At 38.6% G+C, this 20,340-nt stretch overlaps 1 protein-coding gene across 1 annotated transcript in view; it reads right to left on the bottom strand.

The window, feature by feature from the left end:
- ACE2 (angiotensin converting enzyme 2) overlaps nt 1-9,349 on the bottom strand; it is a 47,589-nt gene extending 38,240 nt beyond the window's left edge. The window contains exon 1 of the mRNA XM_052663576.1: nt 9,164-9,349. Coding sequence (XP_052519536.1) covers nt 9,164-9,349 — 186 coding nt within the window. The remainder of the gene's footprint in view (nt 1-9,163) is intronic.
- Between the last annotated feature and the right edge of the window lie 10,991 nt (nt 9,350-20,340).

The following is a 20,340-nucleotide window of genomic DNA, read 5'->3' as shown; positions in this document are numbered from 1 at the left end:
GACTCCAGGCATGACTGCATTTTCTAGATTAAGAAATTTTACTTTTATCCTGTGAATACTAGGGAGTCACTTATGGGTTGCAAGCAGGTGTGTGACATAATGAAAGTGGTTCATGAAAGGTGCAGCAATGGATCATACAAGAGATGAATAGAATAGTCACAGTGAAATGGAAAATGATTTCTCTTTATTGAGCACACAACCCCTTAGGAACTACTGTTCAATGAATCTGCACAATCTTGTGAGGTAGTTGTGATTGTCTCCAATTCACAAATGAGGCAAATGAAGCACAGAGCAGGTAAGTAATTTTGACTAGGTCACACAGCTATTAACTGGAAGAATCAGGGAATCAACACAGATATGTTTGCCTCTAAAGCTAAATGCTCTTAACCACTGGCTGTAGATTGGATTCAACATATTCTAGTCTTCTTTGTACCATGTCTGAATGAGAAGGAATGAGCTATGGAAAGAGGAGTTTGGTCTATAGCACAGATTCATTTACATAACCCACCACCCATCTCTCAGCCCCTACCCTTTTTCATCCAATCTAGGATGATTTACAGCAAAATTTCTGGTAAAATTTGATCCTAAATTAAGAGCATTGTTTATTTCAATCTCCCTTGGAGACAACCCAGAATCCCCAAAAGGCCTCAGTCTTAAAACATTTTTTAAAATTATAATGTATGTGGGAACTTTGAGGATATCTGTTTTATTTATCATTATCATAAGTGTTATACTTTGTATCACAAAAACATTATGTTGTCTTGAATTCTGGCCCCTGAGGATACACTGTTCCATCTCAAGCTGTTCTTTTTAATCTTTTTTACAATTTATTCCATATTCATACTATAAGGTACCCATGCCTAAATAAAACTGACAGCCAAGCAGTTACACAGAGAATCAAAGTCAGTTCATACATACCAACCAAGTCACTTAGATAATGCTTGACAGCTATATGTAATTTTTGGATTTGAATGATGAATGAATTGAAGCATAGACAGTTACTTACATAGCTACAGGGTTCAAAAAGAACCATTACAGGTCAAATAAACAGCATCCCATACTGCCTCTGTGCAAACACAGAAGAGCAGCAATTAACACAGCAAATGTTTCTGCAGCCATTGATGGGGGCTTGGGGTCAAGACACACATTACTCAGTACAATCACAGGAAGTTAAAACCCTCTCTGACCCGCTATGTATAACTGTAGTGGATACCATATTCTCATCCTATTGAGAGATGCTTTGTCATTTCAAGGACTGAAAATATAAAATCCTAAATTACACTTTGTGTGTCTGTTAGTTGCTTAGTTGTGTTCAACTTTTTGCGACCACATGGACTGTAGCCCACTAGGCTACTCTGTCTGTGGGATTCTCCAGGCAAGAATACTGAAGGAGGTTGCCATTTCCTTCCATTCCAAAAGATATCCTGTTCTTTTTGGCCCTAATGATATGCAAGTTAAATATGATCTCATTATGCTTTTAGATGTTTTCATATGAGCTTCATCTTAAGTCATAGGTCTTGTGGTCTCTATCCAAATTATGATAGTTTTATTTAAACAATTAAAATGCTTTTGTGATAAGTTATTTGAAATGCAAAAAATTAAAATTTCATCTTTTTTTCTATGCCTCACTATCAACTCCTAGGCTATTCTTTCAGCAGTCTCTAAACCATTTCTTTCCCTGTAGGTATGAGAGTCTCCTGAAGACAGAAGATGAAAAACTGAAAGGAACCTTAACATATAGGCAGTGACTTGGCGTCCAACAAGTTCCCAGGGAACCCTCCACCCTCAGGCCCCATGTATTGGCCCTGTATCCAGACCACATCAGATTTAAAGATGAAAACTGCCTTGATTACTTTTCAAATAGGTCCAGATATGTGCATATTTTTAAAAACACTTATTCCATTCGACAAAGTAAGGAATTTAAATTATAAGAATATGAATTCTATTGCTTTGTCTTGAGAATCAAAATTTTATTTTTTCTTTTTCCAGATGGGAGGAAGCAATGTGGCTTCCAAACATTTTAATTTTAAAAAAATTTTAGTTTATAGGGAAAAAAAAACCTCACTCCTGAAATTAGGTTCTGCCAGAAAGTGGCCCACCAGATATATATTTTATATATTTCATAATAAAAATGTAATATAGTATAAATAACATAGCAAATGTCACAAAAACCTCTACTCAGGTTTTTAAAACGTTAATACTTTATAATAGTTGCTTCAGACATATTTATTTAGTGGTTAGAGTCAATAATTTCATATTATATACTCAAAAGTTGCTAAGAGAATACATCTTAAATGTTCTCAAATGGTAATCATGTGACATAATGCAGGTATTAGTTAAGACTACTGCTACTACTGCTACCATATATTTTGTAATATATCAGTGTATCAAATCAACAGTTTGTATACCTTAAACTTACACAATGTTATATGTCAATTATATCTCAATAAAGTTGAGAAAAAAAGAAAATCTCTCTGCTTTTTTCACTTAGCATTACTTATTTTTTCCAGTTTTTCAAGTATACATTCCTTATTGATCTTAACTGCTGTATAATATTTAAGTATATGACCAAATTCAAATTTATTTAATAATTTCTCATCTATGAACGTTTCCTGTCTTTAAGTAATACTTTTTTACCATATACATCCTTGTATTAGGTTAAATCATATAAAATTGCTAATATTTAATTTAAATCTGCAAATATATAAAGTTTCTTGAGTACACAGGTGAGGCTCTCCAGGTGGAATTCTTGGGAGTGAAACTGATGGGTTAAAGCAAGTTTCAACTTCTACAGATACCATATTTTGGCAAATATGATTTGATGTCAATTTGGTATTTCACTATTAAAATAATGTTATCCTGATTATTAGTTAGGTTAAACATATATATGAGGTATATACATATATATATTTATTTATTTGAATTTCTTCTTCTATGCATTTGTTGCTCATATCTTTCCCCCATTTTTCTAGTGAATTTTTGTCTTTATCATTTAGTAAAATTTCTTTATATATCTTGGCTGTCAATCTTTTGTTAATTATATGTATCAAAATGTTTTCTCAAGCTCTGCTTCTTGTCTTGTGTGTGTATGTGTTTATGATGTCTTTTGGTGCACAAAAGTTTGTTTTTAATTCTGATGAAATTTATTTGCTCAGCCTTTTCCTTATAGATTGATCTTTTTGTCTTTTATTTAATAAACCATTCTCAACTAAAACTCATTTAGTAAACCATTTCCAACCGAGACTCACTTAATAAACCATTCCTAACCAAAAGTCACCTATATTTTCTTATAAAAGCTTGACTTGCTTTTCCTATTTAATTTTTGGTCTATCTTAAATTTATTTGTATCTATTGCATAAAGTAGAAATGCCTTGAGCTTTGGATCTAAAAAGGGTCCCTACAGATTTTTTAATTTCCTTCTTTTTTCCAGAGCTCTAGGAACCTGAATTAATTTTTTGGCTCAATATTCCTGCACCCTGCTAGTAGTGTAAATTCAATTTCCACACCTATTAAAAAACCTCACAGGGGAAACCTGATTTTGATCAAGTCTTTAGAGCAGGACTCTGCCTACCATCTGTTTTTATAAATAAAGTTTTCATATTCACACCTATTTATGTATTGTCTATACCTGCTTTTGTGTTACAATGGCAGAGTTGACTGGTCTACAATAGCAGGATTGAATAGGGACTGTAGGGCTCAGAAAGCCTGAAATATTTACTACTTGGCCTTTTACAGAAAAAGTGTGCTGACCTCTGTACCAGATCTATACATTTGTAGCAAATACAAGGGTCAAAAGAGCATGTTAAGCAACATTATGGGAACACAATCAGCCAATCCAGTATGTGGGAGTTTCTCTAGGAGCAACAACTCAATTTTTCTGCAAATAAATTACAAAAAAAAAAAAAATGAGGAAGGGCTCTATAGACTGAAAGAGACTTAAAGTACATCTGCCAAAATGATCAAGAGAGGACTTTGCTAGATTCTGATTAAAACAAACCAGCTGAATTTTTAAAATGAGATATTAGGGTACATTTGTATATTGCCTAGATAGCTGATTATATTGAGGAATTATTGTTAAGTCTTTGACATGAAACTGCTATTAAGGTTATTTAAAAATTCTTACATTGAGAGCTCAAGGTGAAACATTTATTACATAAAACATATAGTTATTCCTTCAAAATAATCCAATAAACATGGCGTCGGGTAGAAAAATAAAACAAGATTGGCCGAAGTGTTGATAATTGCTGAAGCTGGGTGATGGGTATAAGGAGATTCAACATATTAGTCTTTCTTCTTATATATGTGCTTGAAAATTTTTACAATAAAAAGTAAAGTAAAATCCATATAATGGAATACTATTTGGCAGTAAAATGGGACAAAATAATGATACATGCTACGGCATGCAAAGTGAAAGAAGCCAATCACAAAAGACCACCTAGTGTATAATTCCATTTATATGAAAAGTCCAGAACAGGCGAATCTATAGACAGAAAGTAGATTAGTGGTTGCTGAGAGCTGGGGGGTTAGGGGAAGAAGAGTGATTGCTAATAAGCATGTGCTTTCCTTTTGGAGTGATGAAAATGTTCTAAGATGAGATAGTGATGATATTTGCATAATTCTGTAAATATACTAAGAAGCATTGAATTGTATACTTTAAATTGGTGAATTTTATGGTACATAACCCAGGTGGTGCTAGTGGTAAAGAACTTGCTTGCCAATGCCAGTGCAGGAGATGTAAGAGACACAGGTTCGATCCCTGGGTCAGGAAGATCCCCTAGAGAAGGGAATGGCAACCCACTCCAGTATTCTTGCCTGGGAAATCCTACGGACAGAGAAGCCTGGCGGGCTACAGTCCATGGAGTCACAAAGAGTTGGACATGACTGAAGCAACTTAGCACACAGTTATATCTCAATAAAGCTGTTGTTATAAAAGCCCTTAATAGTAAAAGTAAAGAAAAAGAAAACCCACTTTATTCCCTAGGTCCTAGAACTGGATCTGAAACCCCCATGGAACTGCTCCAAACCAAAAGATTTAGCCAAAATTAAGTGTTTTCCCTTTTGCCCAGTTACCTGGCACACACTGAGAAGCAGCAGTAGTCCCTGACCACTAGGCTGCCCTCCCTGGGTGTAGCTGGCGGCCGCCTGGTGTCCTGTCAGAGTGCTCAGATCAATGAGTGTCAAATCTGGATGGCATGAAACATGTCATTTTGAATTGCTCAAGTTCAGTTTTACTAAACTACATCACTCAACTGGGACATTATCAAGTTTTCATGACAAAGGAAAACTAGTATGAACAATACCTCCAATGCACTTGACTCCTGTTAATCCTCCACATGTGGAACTTCTCCACTCACCACTGTTATCCACTGAAAAATCTTGACTGGGCCCATCTACTATCTTACATTTATGAGATAAAAAGTAAGTGACTTGCCCAACGCATCACAGCCAGCTTAGCAGAATCAGGATAGTATCAGATTTCCTGAATTCCATCGTATCTGCATCACACTGACCTTTCCCCACCCCTGTACCTATGCGTAGGTGCCTACATATCTTGGGGAGTGTGGGACAGACTCATTGCCGACAGGGTTGAAGTCTGCGTTCTCTCCTTGGGTACAGAATAGCAGTTTAAAATGACCCTGCTCTGGGTTCACTGTGTCCCCGCCCTAAAGACAGAGGAAAAGGTCCAGGAAGCAGGTGTGCCCAAGGGCTCTAGGGGCCCTGACCACCCAAAGGGTAAGTGTGGGCCTTATGCTGTCTCTTCACAGCTTCTGATAACTCAACAAGAAATATTTATGAAGTGTTCTGAGACCTCTGGGGCTCCAACAGGGCAGTCTTCAATGCTCCCTTCACAGTTGTGCCCACAGGAATTGGGGGCAGCTGTAGTAGCTACTGCCAAATACTGGAACAAAGAACCAGGATGCCCCTGCCAGTGGCAGGATCCTTTCACTCTCTTCTAGGGGAAAAAAAATTGTCCAGGGACCTCCCATGTTGCCAAAGAGCTTCTGACTTTGCAAAAAAAAGAAACAAAAATCCTTTGACTTACAAAGGACTCTTTCAAAAATCAAACCAACAATAAATGCACAAAAGTAATGTCATTTTACTGAGAAGAGAATTACAGTTTAATTGGTGAATGCTTGATCTCAAACATGAGAATTGTATTTGCTCTAAAGCAAGTGTCTGGTAATTAATTTTCATTGAATTTCTGAACTATGTGGAAATCTGTTTTGAACAAAGTTTTTTTCCTTATATCTATCTGATGGACCTCTGCTAAACAGGGAGCTTTGGGGACACTATACTGATCAAATTCTAGTGCCTTCTATTATTTTAAACTATTCTCATGACTTGATCTAAGAATTGCCACACTAGGTCGATTGGCTGATAAGCCCAATACTCTGACTCTGAATGTTATACCAAGGGATAATTATGAAATGACAGATTGCCCTCAATAATGTGACCATAATAGGATATGAACATACCCATGTCATACAGCCCAAATTTCTCTTCCTATATTAGTTATCTATTGCTACAATAGTACTACATAACAGACAACCCAAAATCTCAACAGCCTAAGTGTTCATTGTTTGTGTGCCTAGAATCACTGAGTGTTGCCAGGCAACTCTGCTAATCTTGGCTGGATCCTCTTAAAACTCTGGGGGATTAGTTTCTGCCAGGACAACTATTGCACACATCTCTCACTCTTTACCTGGTCAATCCAGGCATGTCCTCATGGCAAAGGCAAAGGTGCAAAGGAAAAGTCCCATTGTTCAAGTCCTTCCACACCTCTACTTCTGCTAACAGCCCATTGGTCAAAGTAAGTCACATGGCAAAGGACACAGTCACGTCATCTTCAGTGAGATGGCACTGTAAAGTGACATAGCCTTGGGCATTGATACTGAGGAAGGTAAAGAACTGGGCTCATAAATGCATGTCTCCCCCACAGTGGATCCACAATCCTTACATTTGCTTAAATATTTCCAAAACCTATTTATAGTTTTCAATGTCTCACTTTTTCAGATTAAAGAATGGTCTAGATTTACAAGTCTTACCAGTTTCACTACCTGTAATAGAAACAGCACCTCCTCCTATTTATTGTAAATTTATCTCTTTTGAGCTTTCAAAGGCACCACCTTTCTAATCTGAAGAGAGTTGGCCAATACAACTGGGAACACTCTATCCTTTCTTCTTCCATCTCAGACTCATGTTGTTTTTCTTTTTGAGTTAGGCTTTGTAGAGCTAATTCTGTTTTCCCTTCTAACTCTCTCTCATCCCCGTAAATCACTCCAGTGGCTCTTTTCTTGGAAAACATTCTCCATTTCTCCAATTCTTTCTGTAAGCATGGCCATCAGCAGTGGACCATTATCTCAGCTTCCTATTCATCTTGGTACCTCTTGTAGCACCAGCTGCAGTTCCCGTTTCATTAGGGGATCTCAATAAATGTGATAAGAAAACAGATGAGCCATTGTCCTCCCTGTCTATTGCCTCCTCCCCAGGTAAATCCACACAGATGCACTACTGCGCTAACTCGCCCTTCATCACTGCTGGAGGAAGGAGATACTGGGCCCCCTGCTTGCTTCCTGTATTTGCATATTTTCACTTTTCTTTAAAGGGCCCATACTGTCTGCACTTTGACTACCCTTCTTGGACTTACGCCCTTTCATTTCTGCCTTTCCTCTAATCAACCAGTGCAATTCAAAAGTGATAGCACTTAATGATCCAGAGATGATTTCAACAAACATCGCTACATCTCCTTCTGTAAAATGCCTTCTCAGTATCTGGACACTGAACAGAACTGTTACACATTTTTTCAGCAATTACAATTCCCTCTCACATTCACAGCAGCGGTACTGTATTGTTCTCCCAGGCCCACAAGCATTGAGCACACTTCTGGTGGTTTTGTGTATTAACTATTGTCACAGCAACCCTATGAAGCAAATATGAGTATTAGGTGGCTTTTCACAGGCAGAAAAACTAAAGCGCAGAAAGATTCATTAAGTAGTTCAAGTTCACCCAGGTAGACAGTGGTGGAGCCAGGATTTGGACCTCGGCAGTTTGACTCCAGAGCTCTTAGGCACAATGCTGGCCTACCTTCAACACCACCTATGGACAATTTGACTGAGAATGAAAACAAATGCACAGTGCACATCAAGATCAAATAAAACACTAGAAAAAAACAAACATGAAGAGATGAAGAAAGGTAAGACCAAAATATGAGACAAGAAAAAAAAAGGTCTCCTATGACAACACTGGGCTGTCAAAATCTCCTGGATCTCTTAAAGCTTTAGAAAAACTGTGGCAGGGGGTGGGGGGGAAATCTCCTGGGGAATTCACATGAAGCAGCAGATCTCAGACTGAATCTGTCCAGAATATAGAATCTGTCCAGTGAGTGGCAGTGATTTAACTTAAACCTGTAACTGACTATTTGAAAAAATCAGATTTGAACTACATTTTTGAAAGAATGCATTGCTGGACAAATGTCACAAAAACTTTCCTTAAATAATGTCACTCCATTTCCAGCACTGCTTTGAGATATACGAGGGAAGGAACTTCCTACATCCTTGCACTTGTCAAATAGTACATCTTGCTTTCCCAGAGCATTCTGAGATCTGTCAAAACTGGTTTGATTACAGGTTTTCTTGGAGGGCTCTGTGGATCTTGTATGCTCTGGAAGTCCCTCAGAACTCCATGACAATTAAGGAAGGAATTCCCAAGTCCAGCCTCACCCGACCCCTGGTAATCTTAATTACTAGCGAGTTCTTTCACTAAGCCTCCAGCTGCATATTTTTTCAGTTAATAGATGATTTGTAGAGAGTCTTTAGATATTCCTGTTGACATTGTAGGCTTGAGGAAATTATTAACTGAATAACTTATGGCATTTCTGTGACATGCTTTGAAAGCCTGACTATGATAAGAATTATGGTGGCAAATTTCTAAAGCATGTTCACCAAGAATCTGGACTGAGACCAGTGAATTATTTTGTAACATTTTTTCAAATAAACTCAAAGGTCAATTTTTCAGTCATCTGGGACTCCAGAATCAGAAATACTGAGGCAAACATCCAATCTCACAGCTCAGAGCATTTGTTTGATTTCCCTTTTCAGTTTCCTGGGCAGTAAGCTGATTTTTAAGAAGCAACCAATACCCCTCTGTAGCCATGAGGACTCACCATCTTTTGGACATTCTCATCGGTAATATTGGTGTTATAATTCCAAGAAGCAAGTGAACTTTGATAAGACAGGTCTTCGGCTTCATGGTTAAACTTCTCCAAAAATGTCTTGGCCTGTCCTTCAGTGGTGGATTGAGCAGCAGTTACAGCAACAAGGCTGAGAAGGAGCCAGAAAGAGCCTGTCATCTTTCTCTGTACGCCAAGATCCCATCCACTGAACAACTTCCCTAGAGTAAAACCTCCTCATGAGATTTACTCTCTATCAGCCTTTGACCTTGGGTTGGGCACTGAGCAGGGAAGATGAAAAAAAAAAGGAAGAAGAAGAGAAAACTGTAAACAATCTGCTGAACCAACATAAAACTCATCCTGGAGAGGCCAGATATGTAAACAGATTTTAGAATGATTTCTTAGAGCAAATCAAATAAACAAATGTTATTCATTAATCCTAGAGAATCACAGCTCTTCTTGCATTTTTATGGCTAAATCAAAACTTGTACATTTGGTTAATATGTTCCTTAAAATCTGTTAAAGATACACTGAAGATATTAGGATTTTACAGTGACCAATGAACTCTTGTATTAGGAATCTTGGGGCTGATGTTGGGGACTTAGATGTTTTACAGACAAGTCCATTAGTGATCATTTATCTTTCCTTCCTTTTTAATTTTAAGCTCATATTCACAAAAACTCTCCACTTGGATAATACTTTCCTTTCCTAAGTAAACAACTTTGCTCTTGTCTTTATAGAATTCATTTTTTTCTGATAAATTTTCATTTCCAGGGCCATTTTTTTGAATTATAAAACTACCCTTCACTCCACAAGTTGAGTCTCCTGATTTAACTTGGAAAAACTTCAAAAGGGTCATTTTTTATCTCTCAGATGATCACTGTGTGCCTCCATCCCTTTCACTTACTTACCTGTTCAAAACTCCATCAAGTTCACAAGGAAATCAGAACGCCACCACATGGTATGAAAATCAGAGAGTGTCCATGTCAGTCCTGGTCATCCATAGCCATGGATCATGGCATCGAATTCAGAAAGATTTCAGTGGTTATCCTGTAGAGTATCAGGGGTTAGACCACTATCCTCATTCCCAGGCTATAGATATAAGTGTTACAGATAAAAAAGACGAGCCGCTTTAAATGGCAGGGCTTGTGGGCCTGCTTGGCTGTGATTATGAAACTTTCACACAGGGAAAACATTTCTTCACCCAGAAAAACAAGTCTTCCAGGTCCAGGTGAAATGGCAGTAACGAGGCCTTTAAAACAAACTTTCCACTACTTCCCCTTATTCTAACATTGTACATATTATTGTTGAAAAGCAAAAAATAATAAAGCAATTGTTTAAAGTGCTTTGCATTATAATATCTCATTGAAGTAAACCTAGAGGCAAACATTTTTATTGCCATTATACAGATTATGAAACTGAGGCTCAGAGAACTTAAATAAATGTGCAAACCTCACTCACACAGGAAGCGGCAGAGCCAGGATATGAAGGTATGCCGTCTGAGTGTACACTATAGGCCTTTAGTGCTGTCAGTAGTCTAACAGCAGTGATGTAGGTACGGATGGGGAGCAGCACAGGGATGTGGGCCTTCGAGGAGGATGATGGATCTGGTTCGGCCACATCAAAAAGAGGTGGATTCTTACTACCCTTGATATGAACCAAAAGGCATCATCTTTCTAAGACATAAAGTAATTGACACATTTAAGCAAGTATGATCAAGAAGGTTAAAACAAAGCGAGCTGGCAGGGATCAGTGCAGTTTCAGTCAAACTCCTCCCACATTCAAGGAAGCTGAGATCTACTCGCTTCTCAGCATTAAGAGAAAAACCGGTCAAGAGAAAAGAGGGCAGTGTGTGAGGCTCTGAACAAAGAGGCGGGATGTCACTTTAATAAAAGCTGAAATACAAGTCTACTCAGGTTGCTTCCTGAATGAAGCTCTCAGATTCAGAAAAAAAAAATGGGAGTAGTCCAACTCCAACACATTGAGGCAGAAAGTCAGGTGAATGCAATCGAATTGAAATAGAGAAAGCAGGATATGAAATCAGAAAGCTAAAAATAGATGAACAAGGAGCCTAACACTGAGGCAGGAAAATTCTGGCAGCCAAGAAATTTTGAGGAGTGAGGGAAATGGGAGAATTTTGTCACAATAATTCTGTAGGAAAACTAGCTCGCAATGGCCAACTGTAAGCAGTGACTAATTATTGAAATTTTTGTTGACTCCCTACTGAGAAGATACTCATGTAATGCTAGCTCCCCAGAGGTGTTCTCTCAGCCCATTCTGAAAATGGAAAGAATCCACTAAAGACCCAGAGGATGGGACCCAGAAAAACAACTTGCCAGACGAACAGATTCTTTGTTAAAGAATGAAGAACTAGAAAAAAAGTAGAATGGAGATTGAGGAAACTTACTCTTCTTTTCAAAAGGATAGAGGGAGAGTTTGGTTGTGACACCTGACAAAACTATAAAATATCATTTTTTAGAATGTGGTTTGTACTTGGAAAATATATATCTTTAATCTCAAATATATATCTAGGGATTCACTAGGAACAAATCAGATGCTGCCTGACTCATTACCTTTGTATCTTCCATTTCAATAAGAGATTTAACAAAATGTGAAGTTCTATGACTAGATCTAAATGTCCCCGAAAGAACCACATAGCACAGAATTAAGCAGTCCCCTGATCAACAACAATTCATGTTGACGACAACAAAAGTCTCGAGTCACATATATAAAATGGATAAGCAACAAGGATGTCTTATATAGTATAGGGAAGTATATTCAATATCTTAAAATAACCTATAATGAAAAAGAATCTGAAAAAGAATATATATGTGTGCGCATGTGTGTGCGCATGCGTGTATGCTATGCTTAGTTGCTCACTTGTGTCTGACTCTTTTCTACCCCATGGACTGCAGCCCACTAGGCTGCTCTGTCCATGGGGATTCTCCAGGAAAGAATACTGGAGTGGGTAGCCATGCCCTCCTCCAGGGGATCTTCCCGACTCAGGGATTGAGCCCAGGTCTCCCACATTGCAGGTGGATTCTTTACCATCTGAGCCACCAGGGAAGCCCAGATATGCGTGTGTGTGTGTGTGTGAGTGTGTGTGTGTGTGTGTGTGTATAAAACTGAATCACTGTGCTGTACACTAGAAACTAACACAGCATTGTAAATCAACTACACTTCAATTTTTTAAAAAGAATCTTGATTTAACAATTATTTATTGGCTACGTGCTATATGCAAGGCACTATTCTAAATACTGGATACACACTAATGAATAAGACAAGAAAAGTTCTGTGGATAATATATGAGGTGAGGTAGCAGGAAGAAACAAATAGCTGGTGGTAAATGCCATGGCTTTATAATAAGTAGGAAAGCAGGGTGGTAAGTGATGCGGTGGGGATGACAGGATGACATTTGAGCAAAGACCTGGAGGAAGAGATGAAAGCCATGCGGATATCTGAGGGGAGTCTGTCGTAGGCAGAGGGAACTGCGAGTGCAAAGGTCTCAAGAACATCAGAGGCCTTTATGGCTGGAGCCCAAAGTGCATGGGGAATGTGGCAGGAGGTGAAGATGGATAGGAAGCTGTAAGGAGGGCCTTAAAGACAACTGTAGGACTTTGGCTTCTATTCTTGAGAAATGTGGGAAGACATTGGAGGGCCTTCAGCAGAGAAGTGATCTGGCAACTGTTTAAACAGGATCACTCTCACTGCTGGTTAGAGAACAGACACTGAGGGAGTATGGCAGAAGCAAGGAGGTCAGTCAGGGAGCTACTATACATGGCTTGTCAAGCGAGGCTGAATAAAAGCTTAACATGAGCTATCAATCCAACATGGCTGCATCCAGAGGAAAATAAAGAAGAGTGAAAGCAAGAACCTGTTGGTTGCTCAGTTGGGCCTGATTTTTTGTGACCCTATGGGAAGGGTAACCAACCCACCAGGCTCCTCTGTCCATGAGATTCTGCAATAAGTAGGACTAAAATAACGTTATCTGAAGCACGGTGCATACGTGAGAAAGGAAACCCAGCGAAGACTGCTCTCCTCTGTCACAGGACTGTCATTTAGAAGACTTGGGTAGCTTAACAGATTGACTCTGCCACTAATTAGCTGTATGACTTTGGGCAGATAATACTTAATATTTCCCTCATACTTAATTTCCTTATTTCAAAGCTGATAATAATAGTATAGCCATCTCACAGGGACATTGTATGTGTTCTATGAATGAATACAGAGAAAAATGACTAGGAATAAAAGTCACTCAAAGTGTGCAAAGCTATGTAATAATTAGGGGACATTGAGAAGTGAGGCAGATGGGAGATTCAACCATAAGAGTTCTGAAGGAAAACTGTCATATTCTGAGAATAAGTGTGCACATGTGGGCAAAATGAAAAGGTACTGCTCTGATTTTTACTAGTTTTGCATTTTTAACCATTTAAGGTAGGTATTTTCCTACAATATATTCCATCCTAATCAGAATGTTGCCTGAACATTATTCTATGTGTCCTTTTTTTCTTTCCAGGTGACTCAGTGTCATCATCTTGGACAGCATTCACTGACTAGGCTCCAACATGACAACATCTTTGGGGTTGTACATTAAATGGCTCCAAACAGCTTTATTGCTATTAACTTTGCTGTCTCTGCAGGCTCTGAATTCGGTGCCACTTCTTGAAGAATGCACTTTGAGTGGCCCTGCCCATTGCAAATTCTCTTCCTGTGTTTGATGTGCTGTATGCTGAGAACTAAGTAAGAACCAGACAACCATGGAGTTCAGTTAGGACGCTCCCTCTTCATAGGCTTGGACCTGAGGGTGGGTCTTCATCTTGCTCGAGCAAAGTGCATAGACTTTGAGATCCATATTTCCCTTACTGCTCAGCTTTCTATCTACTTCCAAATGAGTAATAAACGGTGAGGTCTCTAAATAGCTATAGCATAAACTTCCTCTAGTTTTCCAAGTTGAGATGATAACTTTGGTCAGAGAAAAAAGGATGTTTTGCATAATTTCTTATCTTAAAATTGATAGAGTAATGCTTCTAATAGAAATAAGAAAGGATATCAGGAATATAAAACAGAGGGAATTTAAAACTGTACATGATCAAGAATGATTTCCCTTTAGTCCAATTGGTTTCAACCACATATTTATCACACAAAGTGAATTTATAAGTACTTTACTTAAAATAAACAGTAAGTTGACTCTTTAACCCAAAGGAAAAGCTAAAGCTCTTTCCTGTTTACATTCTAGCTGCATAGCTGTCCCGTTTTCTTACAGATAGAGCAAAGATAATCTTCATTAACCAATTGACAAATGTTTTCAACAGACAGAGTTCAAGTTGTAAAAGTCAAACTGTGGATTCCAGGAAGGTTATACTGATTATTTGTCTGAATTTATGATAGTACAGTGCTTGTCATATAACCCACATTTATTCCCACACCCAAACTGTACAAAATAGCAGGTAACACTAGAGCCACTAGTATAAATTTATATCTAGGGCCTTAGAAGCAAAACTTGAACCGTTATCCTAAGTGAAATGGGACTCTATGGTAGAGTTTGAACAGAGGAGTGACACCATATCATTTATACATGAAAGAATCACTCTGGCTGCTTTATGGAGAACAGGTGGCTAGATTTTGAATACAATTTGAAAGCAAAACCAGCAGGATTCTCTGGGGAATTAGATGTAGGCTGTGAAAGATCGAGAGAGTCAAAGATTATCCCAGGGTTTTTGGACTGAACAACTAGAAGGATGATACTGACATCAATTTAAATGGGATGGTTGCAGGTAAAATGGTTTGGAGGGAAGACTAGGAGTTTAGTTGAGGTCATGAGAAATCCAAGTGAGGGTGCTGAAGAGGCAACTAGATATACAAACCTGCAGTTTGGCAGTGAAGTCGGGGATGAAGATATAAAGTTTGAGAGCTGTTATCTAGAGATGGTTAGTCAAATAGGTCTTTTCAGTTAAGACAAAGAGGAAAGGGTCTTACTTATTCAGGATTCTGGTGTGCTGGCAAGTATGACTTAGTCCAGACCTCAGGAGGAAAATGGGATGGAATAAGAAGGAAAAAAGTTACTTCAAATAACCCTCTCTAGGGGAGCCATCTGTGGACTGTTCAGGGAAGTGATAAAAGGGAGTACCACAATTCTCAACTGCTTTATAGAAGAGTAGACTCATCTCAGGAGCACAGGATGGTTGAGTTGAAGCAAGGTGCAGGTGCAGAGAAGGCAGCTGACATGATACATAGTCGAAGCCAAGTAGCTTAAACCCAGTCCAGGTCAATGCTGAAACACGGGTGGACATTCAAAGCATAGAAGACTCCATTGCAGCTAGCTCCTACCTGTCTGCTGGAATCTGAGGGTGACTGAAGACCTTTACACTTTGGTTAATATTTCCTCAGTTCAGTTCAGTCGCTCGGTTGTGTCCAACTCTTTGCGACCGCATGGACTCCAGCATGCCAGGCTTCCCTGTCCATCACCAACTAAATATCTTAGGATAAGCCTTCATCCCTACTGACCTCTACTGTAGTCTGTCAATTGAGTGTAACAGCCATATTTTCTGATCCAGCTAGAAATGTCCAACAGTAGCCGTCTTTTTGAAGTCTAGTAGGTTTATCTTGGAGACACATTGTACCCTTCCTACCTCGTCTTCTAAGGGATGTATCTGGTGTAGGTCATCAGGGTGGCTTGGCCAGGGCTAGTTACCTTGGCCAGGTCAGAGAGATGTGGAGTAGATAAATCACATTATAAATCCTCAAGGGCCTAACATCTGAGGTTCAAGGAGGATCAGTCTGGAAGTCAAAAGTTGAATGGTAAAAGCTTCAATCTCTTGCCTATACAAGCACTTGAAATTATAAGAACTTTTCTGAGACTTCAGAATCTACCATTTTTTAAATAAAAATATCTTGGCTTTTGATGAAATGTCACCACAAATACATAAAGGCTGGAAGCTCAGCTGAGTAAGAGACAACTATCTCATTCTTTGTCATTAAAGATCCTCCCAAGGTTTGCCGGCCTGTCATCAGTTTCATTAGGAATCTTCTTTGGCTGGAGAAACATGTCAGATGAAGTATGCCTAGAAAGCAGGCACTATATAACATAAATCCCAGGACAGCCTTGCATTTTTTTCTAGGACAGTCAGAATGTGGTAGATATTAATAATATTCATTTGGAAAGAATCAAGGTCTTTTGGACCTTGGAACTTGGACCATGCCATTATGTTACAAGATGTTAATTTTGGATCTCAGATATTCCTGATATTTTGACATTGCTTTATATGAGGTTAGGCAAAGCCTCAGAGATCTGTGCAAGGATAAAATCACCAAGCAATTGTGAATATTGAAAATTTGAGAATACACTTGGAGGAACTCTCATAGAGTATCTTTCTCTGTTCACTCTTTCCCCTGGATTTTCTGATTGGTATTGTCACAAGCTTTTTTGCCTCTCCTATTGTAAAACTGGAATTTCCCTAAAATTAGCTGGGGAGCAGGAGTCAGTTATAGCTTGCTGGGATGCTTGATCTTCTTTCAAAGCTGATTCAGAATCCTCTCTGAATTTATTTGGTCAAGAAGTCTTTATGGCCAAGTTCCATACAAATTCAACATGAACCTGAAATTTGGGGACAGCGCCAACTTTTCCATACAATGTTTCTGGATGATCTAGGATGCCTGAGAGCATGGGGCACTTGAGAGACATTTTTGGTAGTCTAGATCTATGCCTACAAGTAACACAGTCCTTGGAAAACTTGGAGAAGTAGTAGGGGAGGGCCAAAATCTCCAAGGTTGGGATTTCAACCTGGCACTCTCCTAAAGAGGAAGCTGCTGGTAATCAAAACCCAGAAGTAACAAGGCCCAAGACAAGGTAAGGCCTTAAGCCAGGCCCCACTGCACCCATCAGTGAGCATTAGGCATTGGCAAGCCAATATCCTAAAGAGCTTCACTGGGGGCACGAGCCCCTAACAGATATGGAGATGCTGTGATCCAGCTGCCAACTAGAATAGCCATAGGGCAAAGGTAGTGGCAGAACAGATAAGAAATTACTCAGTTTTGTTTAACTAAGAGAGGAGAAGAGAATGAGGAAAATGAGAAAGAGGGAGAGAGAATGCTAGGGCATTAACTAGATAGCACACAGGCCTGTCTTTACAGATTACAAATCATGATTAATATTTATATTCCAGGGACTGTGTTAAGCACTTTAGAAGAAGTATCTTCTTGAATCCTCACTGTTACCCTATGGGTAAAGAATCATGATGATCTCCACCTAATAGGATCGTGAATGAAGATTTAAAGAGGTTAACTAAAGAGCCCAAGTCTGTTTAACAAGTAGAGGTGCCCACATTTTAACCCATTTATTTACCATGATGCTCAACTAATCAGGGAGAGGGCTTTGTAAATATTCACTACAAGATATTTGCAGTAGACTACAAAACTACTTCTTCAACACCCTTTATAATGTAACTGTGCAGTTTCTCCCAACAAGATATATAGTCTATTTCCCTTCTTCCCTTCTTCTTCTTCCCTGCTTTGGCCAACAGCATGTGGTAGAAATGAAAGTGGGCCACTCCATTCTTTCTCTCTCTCTCTCTCTCTCTCTTTTTCTGAAGGCTGAGTAGCTTACCAAGTGAACAACCTGACTGAAAGTCCTGCAGAGTGAGGGACCAATGGAGCAGATAAGACAACCAAGCTGAGGCCATCCTAGACCAGTCAGCTCCCAGCCTCCCTGGCAACTGACTGCAGATGCATGAATGAGAGCAACTAAAACCAGAAGAACTTCTCAGGTGAGCCCAGAAAAAACTATCAGCCCATAGAATCACGAACTAAACAAATGGCTACCATTTCAAGCCACGGAGTTTTAGGGTGGCTTTTTGTGTAGCAAAAGCTAACCCACACAACCTCTCAATAACTTCACAAAGGTCTTTCCAAATTCTCTATTCAGTTATGAAGCTCTTGGATTGCAAGTAAGACACTCTTACTCAACTGGCTTTAAACAACAAGGAAAACATATTAACTTTCATGCAAATGAAAGACTATGATGTGTTAAATCCAGAGTTAGTTAATTTAGTGTCTTATTGATGTCATCAAAGACCCAGGTTTCTTCCATCTTTCCACTGTGCACCCTCAGCATGTTGGCCTCTGTTCTGATTAAAGCTCCCCTTGGGGTCACAAGATGGCTACACTCATTTCAAGTGTCACATCCAGAAATGACAATATGGAAAAAGAAGAACAGTTTCTTTTTGTGAATCTCTCTTTTTTTAATGACTTTTTTTAAGACTAAGGAAAGCTTTCTCAGAGGACTAGCATAACTGACTTAGACTAACAAAGGTTTACATCTGATTCATGCTGGAAAATGGTAGACCTCCAGCTCAACACGACTATGTCTTAAGAGAGTATGAGGGAATGCCTTTCACATACTTAATCTAGGTCACGCTATTTCTGGGACATTTTCTGTAGAGATTTGAGTAATAACTAACCCTGTTTAGACATTTATATGTCTGCATTTGCACTAGTCTCAATAACAAATAGGAGAAAGCAGGAAAAAATAAAATAAAATATCAGTACAAATAATCAGCCCTGAGTTTAAATTGACAGGAGAGAAACTAACACTTAAAGCATTTACTATAGATCACCTTACGGAGTGTTCACAATCTACATTTGTGGAAACTGTTACTTCTAAACACTCAGCATGATCAGTAACTAGCTCTATACGACCCAGTAAGAGAACCAGGGTAAATCTGCCAGTGTGTTTTCCATTTCAATTCCTGTCTCTTTCCATGGGATGTTCAGTTCAAAAGTGCCAGTAAGATTATTGAAGAAGAAGATAACTACAATTTTTAAAAATAGATGAAAATGATGCTGTACTTCTGCCTTGAAATTTGTTGACGTCAATGTGTAGGAGATATAATCCAGACAGTTCTGTTACTCCCAAGAAAAGGAGAGGAGGAAATGGGTTGAGAGGACACGATGGCAAGAGTTCAAGTTTAGTCCTAAGGGAGAATCACTTGACAGTTGTCAGCACTGACATAGACTATTGAATCTTTGTCTCTGGAAGCTTTCACAGGCTGAGGAAGGTTTAGGAGGGTTTAAATTTGACCTTGACAGAGGTCAAAGCTGGATGGTCAGAGCTCCAGTCAAATGCTGCTCTGGGAAAAACAAAAAGAAAGAAAGGGAATGAAGAATGCCTACGGGAATAATGGGACACCATTAAGAGAAATAATGTCTGTATCATTGAAATTGCAGAAGGAGAAGAGAGGGGCAAAATGGTAGAAAGACTGTTTAAAGAAATAATGGCTGAGAACTTCCCAAACCTGGGGAAAGATTTGGATATCCAAGTTCTCAAAGCTAATAGGTCACCTCCAAAATTTCAATCCAAAACAGTCTTTTCCAAGACACATTATAATAAAACTAAGTCAAAGCCAAAGAGAGAATTTTTTAAACAGCAAGGAGAAAAATTTTCTCTTATACAAGGGAATCCTCCAATAAGGGTATAACCACATTTTTCAGTAAAAACCTTTTAAGCTTGGAGAGAAAATGGGATGATGTATTCAAAGGGCTAAAAGAAAAAAAAAAAAACTATTAGCCAAGAATACTGTAACTAGCAAAGCTGTCCTTCAAAAATGGAGGTGAAAAAAGTAGAGGAAAAAATGGAGTTGAGATACAGATTCTCTAACAAACAAAAGTTGAAGAAGTTCATTACCACTAGACCTATCTTACGGGAAATGCTGAAAGGAACTCCTCAAGCTGAAATGTATGAGTGCTAATTAGTAGCATAATATATAACACACTGGTAAAGAATTTAGAATACCCTAATACTGGAATACAGTGGTGTGTTAACACTTAACTGTAGCATAAATTTGAAAGGACAAAATTAGTTAAAATAGCTATAACTATAATAATTTGGTTATGCATACACAATATAAAAAGATGTAAATTCTGACATCAAAACCATAAAAGGGGAGAGTTTTTACATGTGATCAAAGTTAAATTGCTATCAGTGTAAAATATTCTGTTATCGCCATATGATGTTGTATGCGAGCCTTGTGGTAACCATAAAAGAAAACCTACAGTAGATCCACAAAAGATAAAGAGAAGGGGGTCAAAGCACAGCACAGGGAAAATGGTCAGCTCATAATGGAGCACAGCAAGAGTGGAAGAAAGGAACAAGAGAACCACAAAACAGGTAGAAGACA

The sequence above is a fragment of the Budorcas taxicolor genome, chromosome X (assembly GCF_023091745.1).
Source record: "Budorcas taxicolor isolate Tak-1 chromosome X, Takin1.1, whole genome shotgun sequence".
Taxonomy (NCBI): Eukaryota; Metazoa; Chordata; class Mammalia; order Artiodactyla; family Bovidae; genus Budorcas; species Budorcas taxicolor.
The sequence above is the reverse complement of the archived record's forward strand: the minus strand, read 5'-3'. Positions and strand labels throughout refer to the sequence as shown.